General features: G+C 45.5%; 1 protein-coding gene across 1 annotated transcript; it reads right to left on the bottom strand.

Annotated features, from left to right (window-relative positions):
• Positions 1–335: 335 nt before the first annotated feature.
• Positions 336–25,997, bottom strand: LOC308483066 (synaptophysin-like protein 1). The gene is made up of 5 exons (XM_081016615.1): positions 25,782–25,997; positions 11,208–11,326; positions 9,719–9,926; positions 7,571–7,756; positions 336–6,087 (listed from the first exon to the last, which is right to left on the bottom strand). Exons 1-5 carry the CDS (start codon positions 25,848–25,850, stop codon positions 5,956–5,958), a joined length of 714 nt encoding a protein of 237 aa, XP_080872741.1. The 5' UTR covers positions 25,851–25,997; the 3' UTR covers positions 336–5,955.
• Between the last annotated feature and the right edge of the window lie 1,724 nt (positions 25,998–27,721).

Raw genomic sequence — 27,721 nt, 5'->3', positions numbered from 1 at the left:
CAGTGAAATTTACTTCTTTTTAATCAGTGTAAATTCATTTGACTGACTTATGATACTGCCAGTTTACTGGCAATCAGCAGAGTAATCTGCTTTCAAGTTGAACCGGCTATATACTCCTAAAGATTATGACAGCTGCCTCATTTCCACCTTCAGCTAACTACTGCCCTGATTTCTAAGATTGTGTTTACCAGAATGAGAGCTAGAAACATACTCTCCCCCCCCCCTTCAAATAAAACCTGAGATTTATCAGGACATCACAAAAGCTCAGAACAATACACAAACTCAAGCCCAACCGGACACTTGACACACTCTGGAAGAAATAGAGCATTTGCAACTTTAATATAGTCACTGAGCAATTTGTTTTATTACATTTGTTGTGTGTGCAGAACACATACAGGGATCTCAAAACAATTCTTGTGAGAGACAGGCAAAAAAAAATCTATATAATGTAAAAAGGTGTGTGTTTAAATAATAAATGCATTTAGCCTCCATATTCTGCCATCGCAGGAGGGGGAAACATGCATACAAAAAGCAAATGATGGAATCAACTGCAATTCCACATGAGCTCAATTGATCAGGAATAGTCACACTGCACTTCCATAGTCATGTAACAAACACACACAGCTCACTTCTAGTGGATTTTTTTTAAAAGGCACAGCCAGATTTCTTTACAAGAGAATGTGAATTTATTTGTGCTATCTATATCTGGGGTGATTTAGGAAAGATCTAGTATCAAGGGGTAAAAAATTGTGGGGTGTTGTGCTATGTAACGTGTCCCCAAGTTAAAGTGTGGGGGGGTGTTGTTAGCTATATTTCATTCCAGCATTCTTCCCTCCCCAAATGTGCTTGTTTACAGCATTACTAGAAAGCAGCAAGCATTATTTGCATACATTTGCATAGTGAAGTACATCCAGTGTTTTAACAGTTTTATAAGCATTCGAGAGGGGCTATCTAACACAATCACTTTATGAATTTCTCTCCCTTCATACAGCTGTTGTGGGGGTGCCACCACAGGTTGAGTAGACTAGCGGCAAACTGATTAGAGGAATAATTTTACTGTACCAACCCCACTGTTTTCATCACCCTATTTGATGGTAGCAAAAGTGTGTGGTGTGTGTGCGTTTTGGTTATTGGGAAAGGTTCAAGGGGTGCCCAACTCACTGGCGCTCCTTCTGCTTCCTGTGCTGCCGGCTGCCATTTTGAATTTCCCACAATGGCCCGGAAAGATGCCATGTCAGCGCAATGCCATCGGGGGCGGGGAGCTCACATTGGCATCCCACAGCACGGGAGCCAGAGAAGCACCGGTGACTTTTGCATAAAGGGCTTCCCAATTTGCTCCTCCCCACCACCATGAAAGGGGATGTGGTTTTGTGCACCCTCTTTTGTCGTGCCCTCAACCTCCTGCTCCCAGTTCAGGCCCAGAGCTCTCTTTTGAGATCTTGTAGGCCAACCTAGAAAAGGCTTCCACTGATACACCTGAATGGTGTTGGGTGGGAAAATCCACCTGGCTGGTTGGAGGCAAGCGATTTGTGCGGCTGGGGTCAGTTTCAACCAACAGTATTGCCCCACACGGCAGGCCCTGAACCCAGAACCTGGCCAAAGAAAGGAACAGCAAGGTGATAGGCCACAAACAGGGCGTGTGATGAGGCCCGATTCCCATCAAAGTTCGCAGGTCAGGGTTATCTGCTTGTCTGAGCTTAGGGGTGGGAGGAATCTTTGGAAAAACAACTTATTCTAAGACCCTTTGGTTCATCTATCTCTATACTGTCTACACTGACTGGCAGCATCTCTCCGGGAGTCTTTTCCCAGCCCTACCCAGGGGATTGAACCTGGGACCAACCTGCTTGCATAGCTCTGTCACTGAGCTATGGCCCGTCCCTAAGCCCCTGCTCCCGATCTAGCAGAAAATAAGGTCTGATACCCGCACATTCATGCCAGGCAATGGCGGAGGGAGAGGGCCATAATGAGTAATAATAATAATAAAGGCCCCCAAAGGGACACGACTTCAGCCCTGAGAAGTGCAGAGAACAACCATTCAAAACAAGCAGCAGAATATACACACAGCAGCTTCATAAATGTATGAGGCATCTCCCTGTGGTAACTTGGCAAGGCATTTTATTTCTTCATGCATTTTGCTCACACACCTGGAGCAAGCAGGAAACAATTGTTAGGGAGGGAGAAGCAGCATAAACAAAGAGACGTAGAAAAATATATATATATATATATAGGCACTGAAACTTAGGATTCTGCCTTTGAAGTGACAATTCTCCCCTCTTCAGCACTGAGCACCATGCAGATTTCCAAACACCCTGAGTGCAGATTAAGGCTTCAGGATATGTACGTGATGAAGAACATTATTGCTTCACATGATGAAGAACATTGCTGCATAAGAAGCTAGGTGTTACTGGGTCTTGGTTAGATCGGCTTGTTTCAGCCATGTGAAACATGTATCCATTGCTATGTGAGAAGCATTCCACTCGCGCAATGCAATTGCCCCTTCCTCTACCCTCAGGAAGAGGGTCACCTGACCCTCCGAAGCAGATTTTGAGGGTAAGGTCTGCAGGAGAGAGGAGGAGGTCTGCTTCACAAATGAAAATCTGCTGCATGAGTCAGACAGATACATAATAAATACCGTATTTTTTGCTCTATAAGACTCACTTTTTCCCTCCTAAAAAGTAAGGGGAAATGTGTGTGCGTCTTATGGAGCAAATGCAGGCTGTGCAGCTATCCCAGAAGCCAGAAAAGCAAGAGGGATTGCTGCTTTCACTGCACAGCGATCCCTCTTGCTGTTCTGGCTTCTGAGATTCAGAATATATTTTTTTCTTGTTTTCCTCCTCCAAAAACTAGGTGTGTCTTGTGGTCTGGTGCATCTTATAGAGCGAAAAATACGGTAATTTGAGTTCGCTTGTTCTCAGGATGGTCAGTTCATTTCAAGATCTGCCAAGCAGGACTGAATCTAACTCGCAGTTTTATGGGAGCATCTGATGTAACAATGCGCACAAATCCAGATTCCTGGGAATCTCAGCTTTTCAGTTTTAAACCATGTTCACAAGTTTCTAGCCCTTATGGGTGTGATGATAAGACTTGGAATGCTGCAAGTCACGCCTGTTGGCATGCTGAGCATTTAAGTGAGAGGGGAAGCAATCCAGACTCATCTGCCATGGCTGTTTCTTCAGATTTCTCCCCACAAGTTGGGATACAAGAATTCTATAGCCAGAGACACCCATAAGCAGTTTTATTTTGTGTCATCAGTTTGGATAATCATTTCACTGACAAAAAAAGGAGGAAGCAATCACCAGTGTAATTCATCAAAAAAAGAAATGCATATAGAATGGTTGGAAGCAAAAATAGCAAGTTACTAGCTATTTCATTTTAATTTTCAGTTATCTATTCAGGACTGCTGTAGTTTCCCAGAAAACATAAAAGCAGATCACGCTGCTTTGGGAAACACATTTTCTGTTAGCAAAATGAGACAGTTGTTCTTTGCACAGCCTGCCTGTCATATCAAAAAACCACAATCTGCTAACACTTTTTCATTGTTTCAAATCACTGGTTTTCAAACAGCCGTCTGGGCGAAGCCAGGTTTTTTTTTTTTGGAAGCTTGTCACTCAGTGAAAAGTGAACATGAAAAAACTCTCCGAATTTCATAACGCAGTTCTCCAGCCAAGCAATGTGTACAAAAATGCATATATATATACTGGGGTAAAGTGTACATAAAGATGCACTATATTAGGGGAAATTGCTCTGCAAAACTGTGTGTTTTAGGGGAAACTGCATGCAATTTTGTGCATACTAAGAGAAATTCACGCTAAAATGCTGATGATTAAAAAAGAAAAAATCACACACTGAAGTAGAAATGTGGAAAACTGAACCTAAGACTGGGAAAAAGTGAGAGGAACCAGAACTATCAGATTTCCCCATCCTTACTCTTTGCATCTTGCTGGGACTCAAGTCTCCTACCAGCTCCAGCAGCCACTGATCACTGATAAAAAATCCTGGGAGCTGTAATCTAATCTAACAATTTCTGGGGGTCCCAGTTTCCCCATCCCTACTCCCAAGACATTTTACGATGAAAATCCTACTGAATCAACAATGTGATGGGGGGGAAACGCTGCTGGGAGTTCATGCAAAGCTTTTGTAAATACATCCATCAGAACGGGGGGGGGGGGGGGGATCATATGCCATGAATAAAGATCATAGCAGAAATCTCCCAAAGTAATTAGATGAATTATGACGGTGGATTCTGAGCACCATTAAAATATATGCAGCTATTTTCCATAAATGTGCTCCACATGCATGCTTCCTTCTGCATTTCTGTTGAATTCTGCGACTTGTCCAGAATATTTTGGCAAACTAGCAGCTTAGAAATGGGAGATCGTCTATGAAGCGGGCAGTGGAGGAACATTTGGCAATGGGGAGGTTTATCAGAAATCATGAAAGACATCCATCCATTCTCCAAGCTCTGCAGCCTTATTTTTGGCATCTGTAACCATGACAGCTAGAACCTTGCATTTTTAAAGTAATTTGAAGTAATAAAAACTAAGATCCTTAGGAATCCAAAGTGTGCAGAATTCTACAGGCACAGAAAGACAAACTACTTGCAGCTTTTTAGCTGAGTTTGGCCAGGAGTTCCAGAATGCTACGCTAAAGGCATGATAGCTTTTGAACTCTGTAATCACAAAACCTAAACTGAGGGTGTAGGGGAATTAACCAGATAATGAGAATTTGCAAGCTCTACTAGTAGTTGCTATACTTTTACATGCCACCGTGTAATAATCTGCAGCAAGCGTGGTTTCTTTGGTTGTTTTAAAAAGAAATTCAAAATTCAGAGTTCAGTTGGTTTGCGAAGCACTAGACGAAGCCTGGATTAAGGCAAAAGAGGTGTGGAGTCAGGAAGAGAGGCTGATTATTATCCTAAATGAAGCCTCACATTTTCTTACCACCTGCAAGGGCTAGAAATTCAACATTGGTTTAAAGGTTTGGGTTCCGTTCAAGTTTCTGGAGCCGGCTTCAGATGCCATTATTTTGTGCAGAGCTCCTATCAACAACTCTTGCATATTCTGGTTTATATAGACCATGTGCAGAGAAATACTTTTTGTCTCTCTACGTGTGTGGGAAGCCTGTGGCTTTCCAGATTCTGTTGAATGCCAACTTCCAGCAGTCCCAGCCAGCATGGTCAATGGTTAAGGTTGAAAGGTGGTTGTGATCAAGCTAGAGATCAAGGTCCACAGGTTCCCCAGCCCTGCTCTCTTCCATTCCTAGAGTTACAGATCTAAAGTTTGGTGACAGGAGTTTCACATACAGACACTGTCCCAGGCAGTCGCCTAGACTCTTCCTGCTACAGAAGGACAGCAGTGTAACCTAAGAACAATGTACATCTCTTGAGTGTTATGTACAATTCCTCTCTGCAAGGCAGCCAAAGGCATATATACATATATATATGTGAGCCTTGGTCTCACCCAAGCATGTACATATGTGTGCGTGTGTGCTTGGGTGAGGCCAAGGCTGCAATCCTAAGCATACTTGCCTAGATGTAAGCCCCACTGATCTTACTTCTGAGTAAACATATACAGGATCAGGCTGCAGCTTACACTGAGCAGCACAACTCAGTGCACACAGCGTGTGTTGACCTGCGCAGCCCTTGGAAAACTGTACAGCTAAACTCTCCTAGGCTTTGAATCAAGAAACTTGTGTCCTTATTTTCAATGCACAGAATAAGCTTCAGTACAGTAGCATGATCTGGTTGGATGCACATGGGGCTGAGCAGAGATCTCCATTCTTTCCTTTTAGACAGAAGTTTTAGAACAACAACAACAACAACAAAAGAAACCCATCCATTTTTCACACCTCAATTGCATTATCAGGAGGGGGGTTTAGAAAACAACAACAACCTGCTGCCACGACCATCCTGCCAGCAAGAGGTTGCGCCCCATAGCGGATGGCTCTCCATGCTCCTTACATCCCCGAATGAGGTGGGGGGTTGCCTGGGGTCGGAGGAGCGGCAGCCGGAGGGTTATGCAAGTTGGTTTCCTTGTAGACAAACCAAGCGTTCCCTGCCCAGAGGATCAGGTTGAGGAAACCAATGACCTAGGAGCAAGAAAAGGGGAAAAGAGATGGAGGTTTTGGCCTAAGAAGGAACTAGTGCACCTGCCTGATCCTACCAGCTGCATCCCACAATTTGCATTTCCGACATGAATTTCGGGGAGAAAATCATGAAGTGTTAGAATCCCAGAACAGACCTGCTCCAGTCCCTTCCTCCCCATCACTCCCATGAGGACTACAACTCCCATGATCCCTGACCACTGGGCCATGCTGGCTGGGACTGATGGGAGCTGTAGTCCAACAACCCATGGAGGGCTCCACATTAGCTGTCCCTGTTTTAGCTGTTAACCACTGAAGGTCAGAAGAAAACATTTCCCCCAAGGAATGTTGTTTTAACCCCAAAGAGCTGCAGGAAGTTGCTATCCGGACTGGGTGTTTGCCTCGGGGCAGGACGCAATTATCTCTTTCCTCTTGGGCCAGTTTTCTTATTTTAAAAAATTAAGTCTCCCTTGAGCTTTTTGTCCTGCAGCGGAAGAGGTAAAGGTACTCTTGATAAGAAAAACTGTACGATTCACAGAAACGGGGGGGGGGGGCACCCAATCTACCCAGATACTTCCGATTGAAACTGCAGCTTCCTGCAGCTGTTTTCTTTTTCTTTTTTTACCTTCAGGGGAAAATATTTCTGTGACAAAGCAGACTATGCCGTTTAACCCAGAGTGTTCAGGAAAAGCATTTTACTGTATCATATTAAACGAGAACCTCCTCCAACTTCAAAGCTATTGTCACCAAGACCTCAAAACCCTAAAAAAACAGAGTCACGAAAGTTCGGAATATGAAAATTGACCGGTCCCAACACATCTTGCTCTGAAGAGCTGTGTATGAATCCAAACTGATGAACTGGGATTAATATTTTTTTATTTGAGGATGTTTGATTCCAAATCAATCTACAGGAAGTACGGCAGCATATATCGCCCCTGAGGGATTTGGGTGTGCACAGAAGTGTTTTCAGCAGGCTGCAACAGGAAGAAGCATATAATATGGCATGCAAATCCTTCCAGGATGGACGAGTGGTAGGTCAAGGTTAAAACCCTGTTAGTGAATGTTGAATTCAGAGAATAGCCAGCCTACACTCTAGTGTCTTAGCCAAAAGGTTGAGATGCCAAGGATTGAACCTGCGACCTTCCGCACCTAAAGCAGAGGCTCTATCACTGAGCTATGGTCCTTCTACATGCTCTGAAGAAATTATGTGAAGCACAATTGCCTTGCTGGTTCCTCAAGACCAGGGACAGCTTATGTGGTGCCCTAAAGATGCTTGCGGGACCACAATATTCAGTGGTCCCAGCCAGCATGGCCAACAGTCAAGGGTGATGGAAGCCGTAGCCCAGTAACATCAGGAGGTCGCCATGTTAGCTATCCCCAAACTAGACCAGTATTCTGTCTCCTGGGACAACTCTCGAAGAAAGAATACATGAGGATCGTGGCTATTTCTGGTTGCTTGTAGCCCCAGCATCTAGTAATGCATACATACCACAGAGACATTCAAGGAACCCAAGCTTCTGATGTCATTGAATTGACATCGATTGGTGTTGCTCAAGCAAGGTTGAAGTTCAGTTATGCTGTGTCCGGTGGATGTTTTGATGTCTGTGAGGGCCTTAGCCCAGGCTGATGTGCTCACCAACCACAGGAAAGAGACGACTACTGTGATAACAAAGTCCTGCATCAGGAGAAAAGACAGGCACCCTTAGCGTTCTTTTCTTTCCTTTCCTTTTCTTTTCTTTAAAAGTTTTTATTTATACTTTTCAAGTTTATACATTTCATTAGTTTTACAGTCAATTTAACATTTCAAAGTTTGACTTCCTTCTCCCTCTTTCTGTGGTTCCTTAAATTTATTTTTTAAAAATATCTTCTGCATATCCAAATTCATTTAATTTGGATTCATTTAATCATCTACTTTAGATATATACTCTTATGAAACTGCAGGTTATTACAATAATCCTGCTAATGTTTTTATCTGTTTGCAATTTATCTGTAAATATTCAATAAACCATTTCCATTCTTTTATATAAAACATTTGTTATCCTGATTTCTTAATTCTTCCGGTAAGTTTCGCCATTTCTGCATATTCCATAAGTTTTAGTATCCATTCTTCCTTTACTGGGACACCTGCTTCTTCCCACTTTGGGGCAAGTAGCATTCTTGCTGCTATAGCAGCATACACAAATTTCTATACAATTTTGGTAGTTCTGTCCCTATAATTCCCAATTTCTACACAATTTTGGTAGTTCTGTCCCTATAATTCCCAAAAGAAAAGCTTCTGGGTTTTGGGGTTTTTTTTTTACAAAAGTTGTTAGCTGTCTGTTCTGGAGGGGATGGTGGAAGATGCACACAACTGGTCACCAAACCAGGTCGCTGCTAAGGGCTACCCAGGGCTGATCCACACATACACCTTTATTATTGCTCAGTGACACAGCAGCTGAACATGTGGATTGCTTGCAACTCTATGTGGAGATGCCAAGGATGGAATTTGGGGCCTTCTTCATGCAAAGCCGATGCTCTACCAATGCTCTAAGGCCCTTCCCCATTGCTCCCTTTAACTGGAGAGGTCTAAAGACTGCACCTCGGACCTTGTACATGTTGAGCACCTGCCCTGCCACTGAGGAATAGGCCTTAATGTTTCTGTGCTTAAGAAACCCCGTAAAGAAGAAGGTTGGTAAGCTGGAGTGGGCCCTGTCTTGGTGTTCAGAATGCAACTCAACATGCGAAAGGAATGCCACACTCACCAGAGCTCCTGCAATCCCAGCAGCAAGGAGAATAGGAAGAAAGAATCATTGTATCGTAGTTAGAACATCTGGAGTGCACCACACCTGCCCAGCTTCAAGGGTATCCTCTCGAATACATCCAGAGGTCAGGTATGGGCCCTGGATGCTTCACACCCAGGAAAGGCATATTAAAAAGTACAAAATGCCCATATGTTGTGTATTAAAATAGCTTTAATTTAATCAAAAGTTAACTTTTGAGAGATCTCTAGGGTTTTAAAGAGAATTCCTATCTTCCAAAACAATCCACTTCCTAACACTTTTTAAAATAAGGATTTAAAAGTGTTTTGTTTGGTAAAATATCCAGTTAGTAACCAAGAAGAACACAGAACAATCTCCAAAGCTGTGCAGAACCAGCTATGTTGACTGGGGCTGATGGGAGATGGAGTCCAACAACCCTTTGAGGGTCGCCGGTTCCACCACCATCTACTACTAACAGAAATGGTCCACAAACAAGTGACAATCTGAATGTAATGATATTAAGAATAGGAATCACCAATTTAATTTTTTTTTTTTGTGGTGGTTGGATTGTTCCAGACAGTGCTTTTTTCTGGAGGGACACAGGGGTACACATACCCCTAAACATTTTGGGAATCTTTCTACTTTTGTCCATTTACTGTATTTATTTTCCCCAATTTGAACAATAAAATTGTGATTTGCTTGAGTGAAAATGAGAGTACCCCTAAACATTTTTTTTAAAAGCACTGGTTCTAGATATAGCAGCCCATTTACAGCTCTCTCTTGGAGCATGGAACACACAAATCAAGTACACTCAATGTATCAAGTAGACTCTGATAGGCAGCACACATATCCTTATTGAGTCCTATAAATTATGGGGAAGCAAGGCGTTGCCAACTTACAATCATGGGGAGTTTACCAGTGCCCCGATACAAGTGCAAGTAACCCACGTAGAGCACCAAGGCAGCCATGCAGTACAGGAACACGAAGACTGCAAAAGTGACAAAAAATTGAGCGGGAGAGGCGAAGTCTCCCACCAGGTAGTAAGTATTGTTCCAGATGCTGTCACACTGCTTGCTTGAAGGAATGTCAAACGAAGACTGGTGCAACCTTGAGTTCCGGAGAGAGAGACAGAGAGACAGAGAGACAGAGAGAGAGAGAGAGAGAGAATGCTGAAGCTCAATTCTCCAGTCACAAGAATCCCAACCAAACAGGGGGAAATGCAAAATCAACCCCCATGCAGCATTTCAGCTTGCGCTTCGTAGCTGACAATTGTTCTTTCCATCAACTTAGAAAACCATAGCAACTTTAAAAACTCTTTAAGTTTAAAACCATCTTGCCCAGAAGCTCTCACTCTGAAGAAGATTCCCCTGGCATTTCTCAGAGGAAGGAGGACGTTGCATAGGTAGCAAAGAGCCTTGCTTCACTTGGTGGGTAGGTGGCCAAACTAATATTAAGGTAAACAGGGGTGGGAGGGAGGAACCAATTCAATTCATCATAGGGCTCTGCCATAGGATTGCAGCCTTAGTTGCAAAAAAAAAAAAAGTATAAGAGCTTCTGTAGTAGCTAATGTTGGGTTTTTAAAATTAATTTAATAATGTTAAAACACGTAAAGAGGAAAAGGATTACAGCTGTCAAAACAATACCATACACTTCAAAGAAACAAACGCAAGGCTACAGGCCAATAAAGTACTGAACACCTTTTAACACCACATATTAACCAGAGATGTGGGTGCTCAGGAATGATGTTATATGGTCTAAAATGTTGTATGGTGGTTACTCGCCCTCCCTCGCCCTCAGGGCCCACCTTGCTGCTGGATTGGGACCTCTTCTTTCTGACCCAGGGCTCCAAGCAACATCGGACACCAGAATAATCACTGCCATTTGACTTTCCCAAGATGGCCCTCCATGATGCAACTCCGGGGGATTGTGGGAAACTGAAATGGCAGCCAGACCCAGCTGTCGTTGCTGCGCTGCTGTAAGAACCGCTGTGGTCTCCCATCAAGGTCAGCAAAAGGCATTTTGCTGCCCGAGGCAGATCAGCAAATGGTGCCACCTTTCCTGCCCCATTGCCCAAAGCCAGTCAAGTTATTTTGGCGCCTGAGGCAGAAAACCCCACAAGCCACCTCATTCTGCTCAGCAACAAGGCTGGCATTGCCTCTCACGGTGAAGTAAGCTCTGAAGGTCTCAACGACAGGTCCCAGCTTCGAAAGGCACCTTGCCCACAGCCTCCTCAAACCTGGAACCAGCCATTCCTGTCCACACACACGACATTCCCCAAGTCTAGGGCAGCTCTTTGGAGAGAGACGTGTTTGTTGCGTGGACAATTAGAAGGGCCTCTCTCTTTGTGCCACAAGTGGCAGCGTTCCTCAAAGGGATAGATGCTCTTACCTGAAAGGATACGCAAAGTTGGCTTGAAGAGAAGCGTTTGTGCCATTGTTGCAGTTGAGGATAAGGGAGGTTTTTCCACTGTAACCTCCACAGGTGGCAAATGCAAAGATGGCAAAAATCTGCGAAGAACCAAGACAAAAGCAAATGTACGCGTTAGTGCAGTTTTCGGGCGCATAGGCACGTACATCATGGAGGAGGGAATGCACGCTTTCTGGGGGCCCTTTTACATCATAAAAAGTTCCTGTGCTCTGACAGGGTGATCACTAATGGGTGATCTTAAATTGTGGACCTTCTGGGAGCCTGTTTGTTCCCCTCCGTTTGGATCCACTACCTCTCTGTGATGCTATTGGGCTCAAGAAGCTTTGCCACCCTTCTGCCTGATTATCAACGTAATTATAATTGTTGTGACTGTTAATTTATAAGGCACCTAAAGTTGCAGATCATTCTAAATCAGCTGGGGCTGATGGGAGTTGAAGTCCAGCAACATCTGAAGGCTGCAGATTACCCAACTAAGGTAGACAGACTCTTGGGGCACTACTGTGTACTCCAAGCAGGGGGAGACAATTCTTAATACTCTTCAGATTTATTTTATCTTAAAAACTACAAAAGATTCTTCTGGATGATCAGAAAGAAAGGCACCAGCCCTTTCCAGACTCTTAATATTAACGCTATCGAACTTGAAGGGAGGATTTTTTAAAAAAAGAACTTTATTTTTTAAGAAGTCAGAAAGATGATTCCCCACTTGCAGTCTGAAATGGTACAACGCATTCTACCGTTTCAAGAATCTTAACACTTTTATTTGACAAATTTATAGCAAATAAAGTGTTCTCAATTGCTGGTTGAAAGATAAAGTCCAGAAAGGACCAATAAAACAACAACAATGAAACACTGTTAACGGGGCCGATGGAAAAGCAGCTGGCATTAAGACAATATCTTACTCATAAAAGGGCTTCTGAGAAGAGAAAAGTCTTGACAGCTTGTTTAAAAAAAGAAAAGAAAAGAGGCTAATCTTCTGGGTCTGCAACACCAGATTCACTGATTCGAGAATCTGATGGCTAACAGTGAAAGAGTTTGGGGTCATATCCGTACCCTACATTCAAAGCACATGGATACCACTTTAACAGTCATGGCTTCTCCCAAAGAATCCTGGGAACTGTAGTTTACACCTCACCATTCACAAACAACAGCTCCCAGGCTTTGGGGATGGGACCTCCAGGGAATCTCTCTTTGCCTCTACAACCCACCAGTTTGAAAGAAAGGTCTAACCTTGCAGAAATCAAGCTTCCTTTCTCATTCAAGAGGCTCTGAGCCTGCCATGATCCTGCTTGCAGAGACACATATATATATATTTTTGTGCCACACAAGTTTCACATGAACTGCGCCAACTGGGTTGACCCAGTCTGTGGCCTGCTAGGTGAAGCAAGCAGAGAATATCCTGGAAAGCAACCGTGGGCAGCTGTACCACGGAAGTGTGGTAATTAGCCTCCTAGAAATGCCAGCTCTTATTGTATAAACCGCAAATTTTATAGTCCTAGGTTGTTACACAGGATCGGCCTTCCTGTAATCTTAGCATACACTTGCTTTGGTGAAGGTAAACTGTCCTTCTCCACCAGTTTATTTAACACACAACTTACAGTAGCCTAAGACGAGCTTTTCCCAACCTTGGGTCTCCTCCACCTGTTGTTGAACTACAACTCCCATCATCCCTACCTAGCAGGACCAGTGGTCAGGGATAATGGGAGTTGTAGTCCAACAACAACTGGGGAGCCAAGGTTAAGAAAGGTTGGTCTAGACTACCTTATAGCAACACAATCTACATGGGACTAATTATGAAGTTCCTTTGGGAACTTCCATTGATCCCAGAATGCAGCAAGTAAGTAAGCGGGCACTGACTCACATTACACTGATCTTGCAGTAGCTCCTCTGGCTATCAGTTTCTGGGCACAATTTAAAAATGTTAGGAAATACCTTTTAAGCCCTAAGTGGCTTGGGTCCATACCTAACGGACCACCTCCTCCTGCATCAGTCTACCAACTCCCTAAGCGCTAGTGAAGAGACCTTCTCTGTATCCCATATACACTGAAAGCATGGTCATCAGGGCCTTCTCAGTGGTGGCACCCAAATTGTGGAACATGAGGTTCAAGCGACCCCTCCTGAGTTGTCATTCAGGAAAGATCTCTTCATTCCATCTGGCTTTTATCTGAAGATGTTTTATCTAAAGATAAACTGAGTTATCAACCGAGTTCTAGTCACAGAACACACCTAATGAAAATAATGTCCCTGTGTTTGTCGTGTCCATTAATTTCAATAGGTCTGCTCTGAGTTATGATTAATACTGGATATAAAGTTGTGTCTTATCTGCAATGCCCATCTCTACTTGACCTGTCCAATGCCACTTTTATTGAACAATCCCTGGCATGTCGAGGCAAAGACTCCTCCCTGAAACCCTTGAGATTAAGGCTGGGCTATATCTGGTTTTCAACATCCTGATATATCACCAGCTGTTAACTCAGTCGGCTCAGCTCTCCCCTGCCACCTGCATGGGGCGACAAATCACAATAGCAAGCAACGGCAAAAAACACGTTTTCCCATGCATCGTGATTTGTATAAATATTCAGTGTCACTTGGGATAGAAAGTGATGGCCCTAGATTGGCTGATTGCTATCAGCCACATGCTAGTTTGAAAATAAGCTATTTCCAGTTTTAAAAATTGGGGGAGGGGTTTTGTTGAAAAAGGCTGAATTCATTGTATAAATTTTCTGCAAAAAAGGAGGGTTTCTGTTTTGAAATCTTAACTGGCAGTCATCAGAATGCACTTAATGCCCTGGGGAAACTGTGGATTCAATAGACCAGGTTCAATGGAACTGCCTTGCAACCATTTCCGGCCTTGGGGTGATATATTGCCCCATATCTCACTTTTTATGCAGGCAGCAGTGAAAGAGTCAACTCATTTCCCCATGTCTCCATGTACTTCCTCCTCAACGCAATAGATTTATTACCCAATGTCAGTAGTATTACTAGAAGCATGGAAATGGCATTTATGAAGAACACCACCAGCCTAGCCTATATCAAAAACAGCAGAGACACAAAAATGATAGCCTATGTTTGCAGAGCCCAGATCCAGCAACGCAGGCAGCAAATTAAATTGGCCAGATCTGTCCTGCCTTGCTTATTTCATATTTGGTGCCCCAAATGTTGCTGTTTACATGTTGCCTTTATGTTCAGCATTCCAATAAGCAGGATATTTTTGGTACTCCCATCACATATACCAGGGGCTCTTCAACCTGTGGCCCTCCAGGATGTTATTAGACTCCAACACCCATTAGCCCCAGTCAGCATGACCTATATGGACAAGGATAATGGGACTTGGGTGTCAAGCAACATCTACAGAGTCACAGATTCCCCAGCCCTGATGTACCCATAGTGAATTCGACTCTCCCACTGCTCATCCTTGCAGCCAAAATGGTACAGTCAAACCTTGGTTCCCGAACGCCTCCATTATCGTATGTTTTGGCTCCTGAAAGCTGAAAACCCGGAAGTAAATGCTCTGTTTTTTAAACATTTTTTGGAACCCGAAAGTCTGACACAGCTTCTGCTTGAGTGCAAGAAGCTCTTGCAACCAACTGGAAGCCACGCCTCGGTTGTCCAACATTTTGGAAGTCAAACAGTCTTCCGGAATGGATTACGTTCGACAACCGAGGTTTGACTGTACCATTCATACATACACAAGAGAGAAACATCCAACAGGCCTGGGAGAAACCCAAGGTTTGTAGACTTAAAAATATTTCCAGGCAGGTGAGAAACCTAACAGGGGAAAGGAAAGCCCCCAAACAACATAGTGAAGACTGAGCATTTTCAGTGGGCACAGAACACAGGCTAATATTGGACGAGGATGATGACAGAAAACAAGGGGGGATGAGAATGCAATACAGTATCCTGGAAAGGGACACTTCGAAATTTACTGTAGGCCTCACCTGGTAAATTTAGTTCTGATCTTGTAAATTTTACCCTATCCCCCATCTGTACATTTATTCCTATAAATGCTTTTATCTTGGGACTAAGTGGGTTTTTTGCGTACCTTCACACCATCCGATCAGCTTAAGAATTTGTTTCAATCCTCAAGAATTTTAACGACTGAGGATTGCCATGAGGAGGCCTAGCAAGGCTTCAATGGCCCGCAGCTCCTCCTCTCTCGCACTCAGGAGGAGCCAGTCATTCAAGCCGTGCTATACTTGGTTCTGCGCTCAGCCTCCTTGCCCTCACAATACTGAGGCATGGGCATAGCCGGGGGGGGGGGCAAGAAGGGGCAGCTACTCCCCCTAATATTGTTTAAAGGGAGCGCTGAGCAGAGCCCGTATGCATCCCAGGCTCTGCTCAGCGCTCCCTTTCACGAGCCGCGTGGAGCGCACGTGCGGCGCTTGCAGGCTTTTCATCAGCGACGGGCTGCCCTTCTCCCTCCTCGGGGAAAAGCCCCCAAGAGCCGCACACATGCTCTGCGCGGCTCTTTAAAGGGAGCGTGGCTCTTGGGGGCTTTTCTGTGAAGTGGGGAAAGAGACAGAGCCGCATGCTCTGCCCCTTCCCCCACCTCCCACAAGAGCCATGCGCTAAGCCATAAGCCAGGACAGCAAGCGGGATCGCTGCGCAGCTGTCCTGGCTTAAGGGATAGCCATGCGCAGCCTCTCCCAGGCAGCGGGATGAAGGCTCCCCCAAGAGCCGCGCTCCCTTTAAAGAGCCCCCAAGAGCCGCACACATGCTCCACGTGGCTCTTTAAAGGGAGCGCTGAGCAGAGCCTCCCGCCTGCATTCACTCCATAAGACGCACACACATTCCCCCTTACTTTTTAGGAGGGGAAAAGTGTGTCTTATAGAGCGAAAAATACGGTAGCGGAGGTTCTGCCCCCCACCCACCAACAAAAGGCCTGCTCCCCACTAACAAAAATCCTGGCTAAATCCATGCACTGAAGGGGTCCAGGCCCCCCCAAGAGATATTGGGGGAGACAAGACCCCTCAGTCCCAAAGAGCCCACGTCCCTGCTACCAAATGGTACCCCCACCAATGGTGTGGCTCTTACTCTGGTGCCTGAAACCCTTCATTCATAACTCAAAGCTGATTTAGTCCCTACACCTGATATAACTGGGACTGTTTCCATTCCTCTTTTTGGTATGCTCGGAATTCTACGTGGAATCCCAAGAATGTCAGCTTTCATTTGAGAGAGAGAAGCCTTGAGAAATCTGTCTGCTCTATCTGTTAACTGTTCTCCAATGACAGCTGGAAGGAACTCTTGCAACCGTCTTATTCACCGCGGCTCCGAAGCTGTGTACACACGATATATTTAAAGCATACGCCCCACAAAAATTACGCAAAGTGTAGTTTACTTCTCATGGAGCTACAATTCCCAGCACGCTTAACAAGCTAGAGTTCCCAGCATTCTTTGGCAATATGTTTTGAACGCATGGTGTGTACACATTCTTGCAAATTTTACTGTATGGTGAAAGACGCCGTAAAACAAATTAAAACACCAAGATCATACAGTTTCCAACACAAAGCATTAAACGGTACATTTCCTATCCTGCAGGAAATTATTCTTAACGGAGAATATCCAGTTTCCGGTTCCTCTCTCGTGGCCACCTCCTGTTCTAACAAAATAGTTACCTCATCATGAAGCTTAAGCCTCAAAATGGCTACTTGTGGAGAAACAGGAGTCTCAGTCAGAATGGGGGGCAGGGGCAGGAAGCACTTCAGATTCCTATAGTCAAGAATCCCCTTTTTAAAACACCAGCATAAATATTTCCGCCTACACCTTTATAGCTATGGGAAACATGCTGAATTTCTCAGAGGTCTACATTATTTTTGATCAGCCTTCATCAACCTGGTGCCCTCCAGATGTTTAGGACTATGGGCACCCCCAGACTGTCAGATTCTAGCGTATACCAGAACTTTAGGCTTCCAAAGTGGATTAACGTGCTGGTGCCTTGTGCAACAAATCATCATCATCAACAACAACAACAACAACAACCTGTACTTTTTCCAGTTTAGAAAGTAAGGGTGGAATGCACTGAGAAGTGTGGGATAAATGATTAATAGGGAGGCATGTTAGAGCGTGGTGCTGATAACGCCAAGGTTGCAGGTTTGATCCCCGTACAGGACAGCTGCAAATTCAGGTTGGACTAGATGATCACTCTATGTCAGGGGTCAGCAAACTTTTTTAGCAGGGGGCCGGTCCACTGTCCCGCAGACCTTGTGGGGTGGACGGCGGACTATATTTTTTGGGGGGAAAATGAATTCCTTTTCATGTAAAAACACCAGGCAGGCCCCACAAATGTCCCAGAGATGCATTTTAACTAAAAGGACACATTCTACTCATGTAAAAACATGCTGATTCCAGGATCGTCTGCGGGCCGGATTTAGAAGGCAATTGGGCCAGATCCGGCCCCCGGGCCTTAGTTTGCCTACCCATGCTCTATGTAAACACCCTGCAAACAAAATACGAGGAATTCTCACTGCCTGGCAAGCAAATCGGAGCAAATACTCAGTCAACACCAGACGTTTTCTAACCGCCATGTAAGCTCTGTGCAAGCAAGATTCGGAAGAACGCTCAATAAGTAAGCTGCCTGGAAGAGCCCTGCCTCTCTCCATCAGCCACAGGCAACACGGCTGTGCTAGCTGAGGCTGATAGGAATTGCATGTCAAATTATCCAGAGGGCGCCACGTTGGCAAAGGCTGTTTTAGATGCTTTTGGCAATAGGGAGCTCCCCTGGCTACAGCTCTTCCAGAAAAGTTGAGCACAAAATACTACTATGCTGCAGAAATGAGACTTTTAATTCCCCAGCAGTGTAATTCCTTGGGGGGAGAACATGCAGGTATCCATGCTACCTTCTGTCCTGAAGTTCAGACCACACAAACAGCAAATGAAAGTTGGGAGATGAGATGCCCTGATTCTCTTTACTTTCCTGGGTGTGGCATCTTCAGAACGATCAAGAGGAGAGTCTCAGGAGTCGTGTTAAAAGTCCATTTTCCAGCTGTTAAAATTGCTTGCGAAGTTACACCACCAAACGTACAAAGTACACATCAGGCTTTTTTTTAAAAAGACAAGCTGCTTAGATGCAACCATTCCGTTTCTTTCAACACACACAAAAGCTAAAACAAAACAGCAAAACAATAACACACACACCCTTCCCAGACACATTTAAAAGGCTGTAGAATAATATTCAGAATATTAATCAGCCAAAGGCCTGGTTGAAGAGGAATGTTTTATACAATTAATTATATGGAATTCAAATTGTAATGCCGCATGAGAAATAAGAGAAACAATAAAAATTAAAAAATCATTCAGCATCTAGGCACAGCCCTTTACAATTGTTATAACAGGCAGAAACATTATTAAGCGGTTCAACCAAGGCCTGCAACAATATTCAAATGGTCACTGTGGGGCCGGAGGAGCTTGGGAACTCGTAATTTAAACTGAGGGAGTGTTAGCCTTCCCATGCATGCCAATGATTCAACCAGAAACACCCCAATAGTCCTCTAACCTAGTAACAGTCTTATTCCTTTCTATTTATGCTGTCCTCTTCTTAATAAAGTTCTTGCCGGTTTTACCAATGTTGACCTCGAACGCCCCATCTGCACATCTGGAAGAATTAATTTGTTTGTATGTTACATTTCCAGGCACTTAAAACATCTTGCACGCTCTAATGTTCCGGCATACCCCATAAGTCTTTGAAAAGGAAAGACGAGGATTTTGGAATAAACCGTCGCCATTGCTCCAGCAACCAGAGAGGGAAAACAGGCTATAGAGTGGGTGACTTTCAACAAAAAGGAAGGCGGGAAAACCCATTAATTCAACATTTCGCTCTGCCTACCTAAGCATGTATCAAAGAATTCGTACTATTAAAACAAACATGTTGCGGCTTGAAAAATGTCGTTGCCTCCCCCTTTCTGATCGCTACTAGCTCTCTTGATCTCTCAGGGTACTTGGGATATTTTTGCACCAGAGCTGGCGCAAGATAATTTGCTGTCTGTGGCAAAGGCTAAGACGGCATGCTCCCTTCATTTCATGAACAGAAGCTGACTGGGCTGGCAGCTGAATCTTAGTTCAGCACTTGCAAGGAGACAGGCTAGATGAGGAGGTATAGGGCAGGCCATGTGGAACGCACAAATGCACGCCCTCCAACATTCCTCAGATGAAAATAGGGTCATTTCTTACTCCCCTCCCAACCCTTTCCAGCAACTGCTACGAACTGCCCAAGGAAGGAGGACAGCGGCAGCAGCAGCCATGGAGAGGCCACAGGATGTTCCCTCGCAGCCACCGTCACTCAGGACAAACGCCGCCTCCTCCTCCCCCCTGAGCTCAGCAGTGGCAGCACTGGCAGGGGAAATAGGGACATTCCGGGATAAATTAGAAGCTGTGATGGCTTTCGTAATTCCGGGACTGTTCCTGGAAAATCAGGACATTTGGAGGATATGCAGCCATCTCAAAAACTTGCCAGTGCTCTCCACATCTGTTGCCTGAGGCAACTGCCTCACTCTACCTAACGGTAGGGGTGGCCCTGCCTTCTGGACTGGGAGGGCATCCTGGGCTACTCCAGACAGGCTGTCACAGCTGATAGGCCATTGGGCCACATCTGTGCCAGAAATAAATGTCCAGACTTTGTCAATAGGCTGCACAATGCATATCCGTAGAGTTTCAAATACCCTCTGGCTTCTCCCCCAATCCCCTGCCTCGCGACCCTCTGTTAAGGGCTCACAAGAGGAGTAAGGTGTCTGCGGTCAAACCAAATTAAAAGCAACTGGATTGCAGCATATAATACACTTCCCAACATCTGACTTCAGCTCTAATTATTCACAAAATGGGTGGGCGGGCTTTAGGCTCACGGGAGCTACGTTGTTTTTGTGCTAGGTCCCTCAGGTCTGCCAGGTGCAAAATACTACGTCAGGTGCAAAATACTACGGAGGGTGGGTGGAGGCAGATGAAAAATGGTGGCCCGGGGCAAAGCCAACTGCCAGCTGAACCAGAATAGCTTGCATATGCAAAGACAAATCTATATCCAATTTGCAACTAGGGATGGATGAATCTGTCAATTTCAGGTTCTCCCAGTTTCTCTTTTTCCCCAATCTTCAATTCTTCACATTTCCAGCTTGTGCTTTATTAAAAAAAAAAGTCCTCGTGAAAATGCAGCAGCATTTTTAGTGTAAATTTATCCTAATATACACACATTTGTATGAAATTTTGCTTAACACACGCATTATTGCAAAGCAATTCCCGCTAATGTGATGGGTTTTTGCATGTTAATTTTGCTAATATATGCATTTCCATGTACACTTTATCTCAGTCTATACATTTTTGTACCCATTACTTGGCTAGAGAACTGCACTGCAACGCTTGGAGAATTTCAGTTCTCGTACTGTTTCATAAAGGCGTGATTTAGGTATGTTTGCCTTTAAATGCAAACTGAATCAAATTTATCTGACATCCCTACCTATAAAAAGATCAGGGTTTCTAACAGGCCGCTAACTGGTAAGAGGGAAAATCTTCCGTGTTGCTGTCCTTAAACAACTGGGAGTCAGCAATCTAGACTAAACTATTGCAAAATCACTCAGATCTATGAGTAGATCTAGATCTGCCTCCCCACCACCTCACTATGCAAACACTGTTGTGCGTTTCCATAGGACATGAAAAATTCAACCTCATCTCACAGGAGACTGAAACTGAAAGTACTTTCTAGCAAAGGTATACTTCATACAGTACTCTCATTATAGCCCTATTTGAAACTCAAACTTTTTTCCCTATTTAATATTATTCCCCCCCCGGGTCATTTTTATGCAAAGTATTTTTTAAAATTAATTTTAATGAATTGGTGCATAAACATACATTTGAGAATTAAGCTTACACTGTTGCAGAGCACATCAATAATGTACACTCATATTAGGAACCATGTTTCAGTATATTAGAAATGAATGGGGTATAGATTGGATGATGCATCCAAGTAAAATTTAATGGGATAATGTGATTTATTTATTTTTTTAAAGTGGATTTACTAGATCAAATAATAAGTGAAGGTAGCAGCATATTTATGAATTTTGTAAGCTTAACTACACGTCTTACAACACAATCCTATACATATTTACTTAGAATATCCCCATTGGGTTCAATAGATGTAACTCCCAGGCTGAGCATATCCTTGCAGCCCTAATGCCTTAAGGTTTGTATTTTTGTGCGTTTGCAGGCAACACTCAACCCAAACCATGGCTGAGCATGAATGCGCAGGCCAAGAGAAAAAGCACAACCACTTTTCTCCTCCTCCAATCCTGTTAGCTGCTGCAGGTATGCTTACTCAGAGCTAAGCCATGGTTTGGCATAGTGTTACATCCAAACCCTGGCTTATGACTTGGTCTGTCCCAGACAAACCATGAGCAGTAACACAAGAACACACCTTGGCTACAGCTCATACAGTCATACCTCATGTTGCGTCCGCTTCAGGTTGCATGTTTTCCTCTTGCGTCCCACGGCAACCCGGAAGTATGGGTTACTTCTGGGTTTCACCACTCGCATATGCACAGAAGCACTAAATCACGCCACGCGCAGCGCTTCAGCTTAGATCAGTTCCATGTTACGAACAGGCCTCTGGAATGGATCCTGTCCGTAACACGAGGTTCCACTATACTTTGTTTGGAGTGAGACAAACCATGAGCCATGAGGTTCAGATGGACTGGGGAAGGAGCAAAGTGGCTGTGATTTTTCCTCTCAACCTGTCCACTCACTCATTCATGCTTAAGCCATGGTTTGGCTTAAGACCACATGTAAACAAGGCATGCACCTACTAATTTAAACCTCAGATATAAAAATGCACGCTGTTGCTAGGCTTAAGCAACTGCCCACAGTAGCTAGAGACTCATAACCTTTCTCTCCTCCTTTGTACTGCAACCCCAAAGCGATCACAATCTATCTAACAACTTTGGGAATCCCTGGAAATGCCTATACAGTGGTACATCGGGTTAAGAGCTTAATTTGTTCTGGAGGTCTGTTCTTAACCTGAAACTGTTCTTAACCTGAAGCACCACTTTAGCTAATGGGGTCTCCTGCTGCCGCTGCGCCGCCACTGCACGATTTCTGTTCTCATCCTGAAGCAAAGTTCTAATCCCAAGGTAATATTTCTGGGTTAGCGGAGTCTGTAACCTGAAGCGTCTGTAACCTGAAGCGTATGTAACCTGAAGCATATGTAACCCGAGGTACCACTGTAATCAATGTCATGAAAAATCAGTACTATTTTTCTAGAAAAAGAGGTGCCGGAACTCACCATGAACGCCTCCCTTGTTCTTTTTTAATAGTTCCTGTGAGTTTCTGCTGAAAAAACTCCTATGAAAAACTATTTAACCCCCTCCTCCCCATTAGTGTCCAAAGTTTTTCCAACTCCCGCATCTCCAAATAGAAAGCAAAGGATAGAGCCATTGTGCAAATTCCAGATGTTGGGTTTGCCAAAGACCTACAAGATGGCTAAGAGGTTTGGGGGCTGCTTTGTGATTTGGGGGTTTCTCTCTCTCTCTCTCTTAATTTACTTTAATGGATATTTATGCACACTTTCATGGGCCTGACCAGGAGTGCTTTTCATATGTTCGAAAATAAATGCTCAAAATAGCCAGCAGCACCATTTATGCAAGCCTGCACCACTCAAAATGCAAGGAGGAGAAAATGAACGATTGCATACTCCCTTGGGTCTAAAAACAAAACAAAACCTCAACCATGAAAAGCCATGGTGTGTCAGGAAGACGAGTTGCAGACCAGCCTTGTTACTGACACGATTGTTTCCTATGCACAAATGAGAATTGGTTTTCACATGGAGAAGCATTCAAGCATGCCCTCCACACCTACATTCTGCAAGTCTGTACCTGTCAGAATACAGGTGAAATAACTGTGGTGGAGTGCTTCTCGTGATCCAAGAACCCTATGTAGATACAGTATCGTGTGCACTTTCCTTAATGTGTAGATGCTTTCTCTCCCAGTCTTGGTGAGAGGGAGGTACAGTGGTAACCTTGGTTCTCGAACGGCTTAGCTCCCGAACAAGTCAGCTCCCAAACGCCGCAAATCCGGAAGTGGGTGTTCCAGTTTGCGAACGTTTTTTGGAAGCCGAACGTCCAACGCAACTTCCGATTGAGTGCAGTAAGCTCCTGCAGCCAATCAGAAGCCACGCCTTGGTTTTCGAACCGTTTTGGGAGTTGAACAGAATCCCGGAACGGATTAAATTCAACAACCAAGGTAACACTGTATTCCAGAAACCCTTGTGGAGTTCGCCCCCCATCCCCGCTCGTAAGGGGAAACAGTGTTTGACGCTCCCCTTGTTCTTTTTTTATATATAATAATTTTTATTAATTTTAACGTATAAATTATAATACATACCACAAAGCTTCACCACTTATACAATCTTTTTTTTTTTTTGGACTTCCATCAGCACCTCTGATGATCCACCGTTTTAACCACTTCTTATGCATTTCTTAAATTCATATTGCCTTTAATTATCTTAACTAACCATCCTCCCCTTTATCCATTTTTGCAATAGTTCCAATAATTCACCTCACAAAACTTCTTGCAAACCTACAAACGTAGTCTGATCATCACAATTACTTTTCAAATACCGTATTTTTCGCCCCATAGGGCGCACCTAGTTTTTTGGGGGGGAAATAAAGAAAAAAAATTATTCCCCCCCCCCAGGTGCGGGGCTGGGGCGGGGGAAGCCCGAGCTTCCCCCCGACCCCAGCCCCCAGAACAGGCTGCTATCCCGAAGCCTGGGGAGCGCTGAGCTCAGCGCACCCCAAACTTCTGGGTGCAGGCAAGCTCTCCGCAAGCCGTGGGAGAGCTGCGCGAAGCCCGAAGCCTGGGGCGCGCTGAGCTAAGCGTGCCCCAGGCTTCGGGGTGCAGGCAGCTCTCCCACGGCTTGCGGAGAGCTTCCTGAAGCCTGGAGAGCGAGAGGGGTCGGTGCGCACCGACCCCTCCCGCTCTCCAGGCTTCACCGAAAGCCTGCATTCGCCCCATAGGATGCACACACATTTCCCCTTCATTTTTGGAGGGGGGAAAGTGCGTCCTATAGGACGAAAAATATGGTGGTCTGTAAATTTACACCAGTCTTCTGTGAATTTCTGGTCCTGCAGATTTCGAATCCTTGCTGTTAATTTATCTAGTTCTGCATAGCTCCCGCTGTTCTAGGTGCATTTCGCAACACGGAATTTCATTAGTGTGAGCCGTTTCTGAGCTCTAGGCGCAGTTCTGCGCCTAAATTTTCAAATTAAAACTGCAGAGTAGAAGGAAAGGAGGACCTTTTTCTGCCTCCCCACTTCCAGCTACTCTCTGAAGACTGGAGAAAAGACTCTCTTAAGTATATTATGGGTGGGCAGGGGAAGGACTAGACCATGTGAAAAATAATTATTTTAGGTGCAGTTCATTCATTTTCAGCTTTGTATTCTTCGTTATTTAAAAAGTGCACCTAGACATTCTGTTGTCGTGCCCATAACCTAGGTTTAAGGTGCCATTTAGCTCCTAGCTTTCATATCTTAGTTTCTAACACTGCTTACAGAGGCTCACATGCAGCACCTCCCCAGCGTGGGGAGCCTCAAGCGCCAAAACATCTCAGGCCACAACCTGTTCCTTCCTACTTATAGGAACATAGAAAACTGCCTTTTAACTGATAGTTCAGGGTGGTCTCCTCTGATTGACAGCAGCTCTCCAGGATTTGCAACAAGGATATGCTAAGGTCCTGCATAGCACTTCCTTGAAGGGACTTGACAGAGACCGGCCTCTAGTACAGTCATTGGGTTCCCTTTTGCCCCCAGAGTAAAAACTCCTTTGAGCAAGAATAATCCTCAGCCTGCATTATGAGAGTGGGCCAGTTCCTACAGTTCCACGGTCCACTGACCTAGAGAGACTGGATCTCCTCCACACCCTGAAATTCACCCGCTGCAATCCCGCTAAAAGTTTATTACGTTGCAGAGCATAAAACTACAAGTCACTTTTGGCACACGTGCTGCTCCTTCCAACGTGACGCACGGAAGGAAAGAGTCCAGGTTTTGCAGCAGCGGCTGAGAGCCGGAAGGCGACATTAACCTGCCCGCGTGAGTTTATGCGTGATCTCTCGTTCCCAACCCCCTCCAGCCCTCCCATGACCAGATCCCCACTCTGAAGCACATGGTTTGTTTGGAAATAGAACACAACAGACGTCCCCGCCCTGCACCAACTATGCAAGGGTGTGTGTGTCTGTGTGTGCTTAGAAGCGGCCCAGAATAGATCCCTGGAGCGGGGTGGGCTGGAAATACACGAGTCCCCTGCAAATCTAAGCGAGCTTCGAAAAGTACAGGCCGGAGGCCACGCCTGTGTTTATGAAGGGAGGAAGGCAGGAAGAAATTCCAGCGGGAGAGCCAAACAGGGCTCGCAGCCAATACCTGCCCGGGGGGGGGTTGGGGGGGGTAGGGTAGATCCTGCCAGGAAACGCGGTGATCAACCTCCCCCACCCCCACCCCCAAAAAAACCGTTACCCCTCTGTGGCCACTGGCCCAGCCCCGCTCTCCGATCCCCCTGCCGTCGAGGACTCACCCACTCGAGGACTTTGATGAAGCCCAGCGGCTCCTTCACGGGTCCCAAGTTGATCTGCAGCCCGGACATTTTCTGTGCGGGAAAAGAGAGGCGGCGGAGAGGTGGCTCAGTCTCTCTCTCTCTCTCTCTCTCTCTCTCTCTCTTCCACCGAGAGGGGAGGAGCGGAGCAAGAAGGGGCGTTCACAGCCCGCTAGCCTCCTACCTGACTCACTCGCTCCAGGCTGGGCTCGGCCCGACGCTGCGCGCGCCCCGCCCCGAGAGCGCCCCGCGGCCAGAGCGCAGTCCCGGCCGCCCCAGGGGAGGGGCGCGGCTGCCCCAGCCCGCCTCCTCGGAGCGAGCCCCGCGCGCCCGCCCGCCCGCCCCAGGTTGCCATCTTAATCTCCGCTGGAGAGCTGCGTTTCCCCTCGACGTGCAGCGCAGCCGCCGGACGGGAAAAGCTGTTCTATGGCCGGCTTGACTTCCCTGGTGCTACAAGCGGCGGCGGTTCTCTGCTGCCGGCTGGCTCGCCTTCCGCGCTTCTTTCCTCGCTTTGGTTTTGGTTTTTTTGTTGCATCCGCGCGGTAGAAATTCAACAGGTGCTGCTGCTTGCCCAAAGTTGGAAAGACGACAAGGTCCCTGCCAGAGTGGACTGGCAGACTAAATGAATGGATTGTGCAGAGATGGCAAGAAGGACTAGGGAAATCAGAAACCAGGAGGGTCAAAAGTTCAGCAAAGAATGGGAGAAATTTATGCAGTATTATATTTGACAGAGCACTGTAAACACTTGAACCCTTTGGCAGGTCTTAAATAACTCTTGTAATGTTACAAAGACTTTGGATATAATGGAGGACTGAAAAATTAGGACGACTTATAGCATGCAGTTGAAAAGGTTAACTAAAGAATAATAAATAATAAATTTTTATTTATATCCCGCCCTCCCCAGCCGAAGCCGGGCTCAGGGCGGCTAACAACAGTAAAACAGTACAACAGTACAACACAACACAGCACTCTAAAATCATTCATTTTAAAATTAATTCAAATCAAACCAATGGCAACCATTGGGCCAGAGCTCCGCGAAGATTGCTGAAGGAGGGAGTCAGGCTGTGCCCTGGCCAAAGGCCTGGTGGAACAACTCTGTCTTGCAGGCCCTGCGGAAAGATGTCAAGTCCTGCAGGGCCCTGGTCTCTTGTGACAGAGTGTTCCACCAGATCGGAGCCACAGCTGAAAAAGCCCTGACTCTAGTTGAGGCCAGCCTAACCTCTCTGTGGCCTGGGACCTTCAAGATGTTTTTATTTGAAGACCGTAAGTTTCTCTGTGGGACATACCAGGAGAGGCGGTCCCGTAGGTACGAGGGTCCTAGGCCATATAGGGCTTTAAAGGTTAAAACCAGCACCTTAAACCTGATCCTGTACTCCACCGGGAGCCAGTGCAGCTGGTATAGCACCGGGTGAATGTGATCTCACAGCGAGGACCCCGTAAGGAGTCTCGCTGCAGCATTCTGCACCCGCTGGAGTTTCTGGGTCAGTCTCAAGGGCAGCCCCACGTAGAGCGAGTTACAATAATCCAGTCTGGAGGTGACCGTCGCGTGGATCACAGTGGCTAGGTCAGGGCGAGAGAGGTAAGGAGCCAACTGCTTAGCTTGGCAGAGATGGAAAAATGCCGCCTTTGTTATAGCTGCAATCTGCACCTCCATGGAAAGGGAGGTGTCGAAGATTACACCCAAACTCTTAATGGACGGTGCTGGCACTAATTGCGCCCCTGCAAGAGATGGGAGTTGCCCCCCCCCCCAATCCCATATCGTCCCATCCCAGCCACAGGACCTCTGTCTTCGAAGGATTTAGCTTCAACTGGCTCCCACGTAACCATCCAGCCACAGCTTCCAAACATCTGGTCAGTGTGTCTGGGGCCGAGTCAGGATGGCCATCCATCAACAGATAGAGTTGGGTGTCATCAGCATACTG

The sequence above is a fragment of the Podarcis pityusensis genome (assembly GCF_964106645.2).
Source record: "Podarcis pityusensis genome assembly, chromosome: 8".
In the NCBI taxonomy this organism is placed as follows: domain Eukaryota; kingdom Metazoa; phylum Chordata; class Lepidosauria; order Squamata; family Lacertidae; genus Podarcis; species Podarcis pityusensis.
This window is presented reverse-complemented; position numbering and strand designations above follow the sequence as displayed.

Excerpts from the sequence above, each read along its gene's own strand:
- LOC308483066 (XM_081016615.1), bottom strand. The coding sequence starts at position 25,850 with ATGTCCGGGCTGCAGATCAACTTGGGACCCGTGAAGGAGCCGCTGGGC. Across the intron at positions 9,927-11,207 it reads AACTTTGCGTATCCTTTCAG|GTTGCACCAGTCTTCGTTTG; the intron begins GTAAGAGCATCT and ends CCGGAACTCAAG. Across the intron at positions 6,088-7,570 it reads GTTCCTTGAATGTCTCTGTG|GTCATTGGTTTCCTCAACCT; the intron begins GTATGTATGCAT and ends TCTTGCTCCTAG.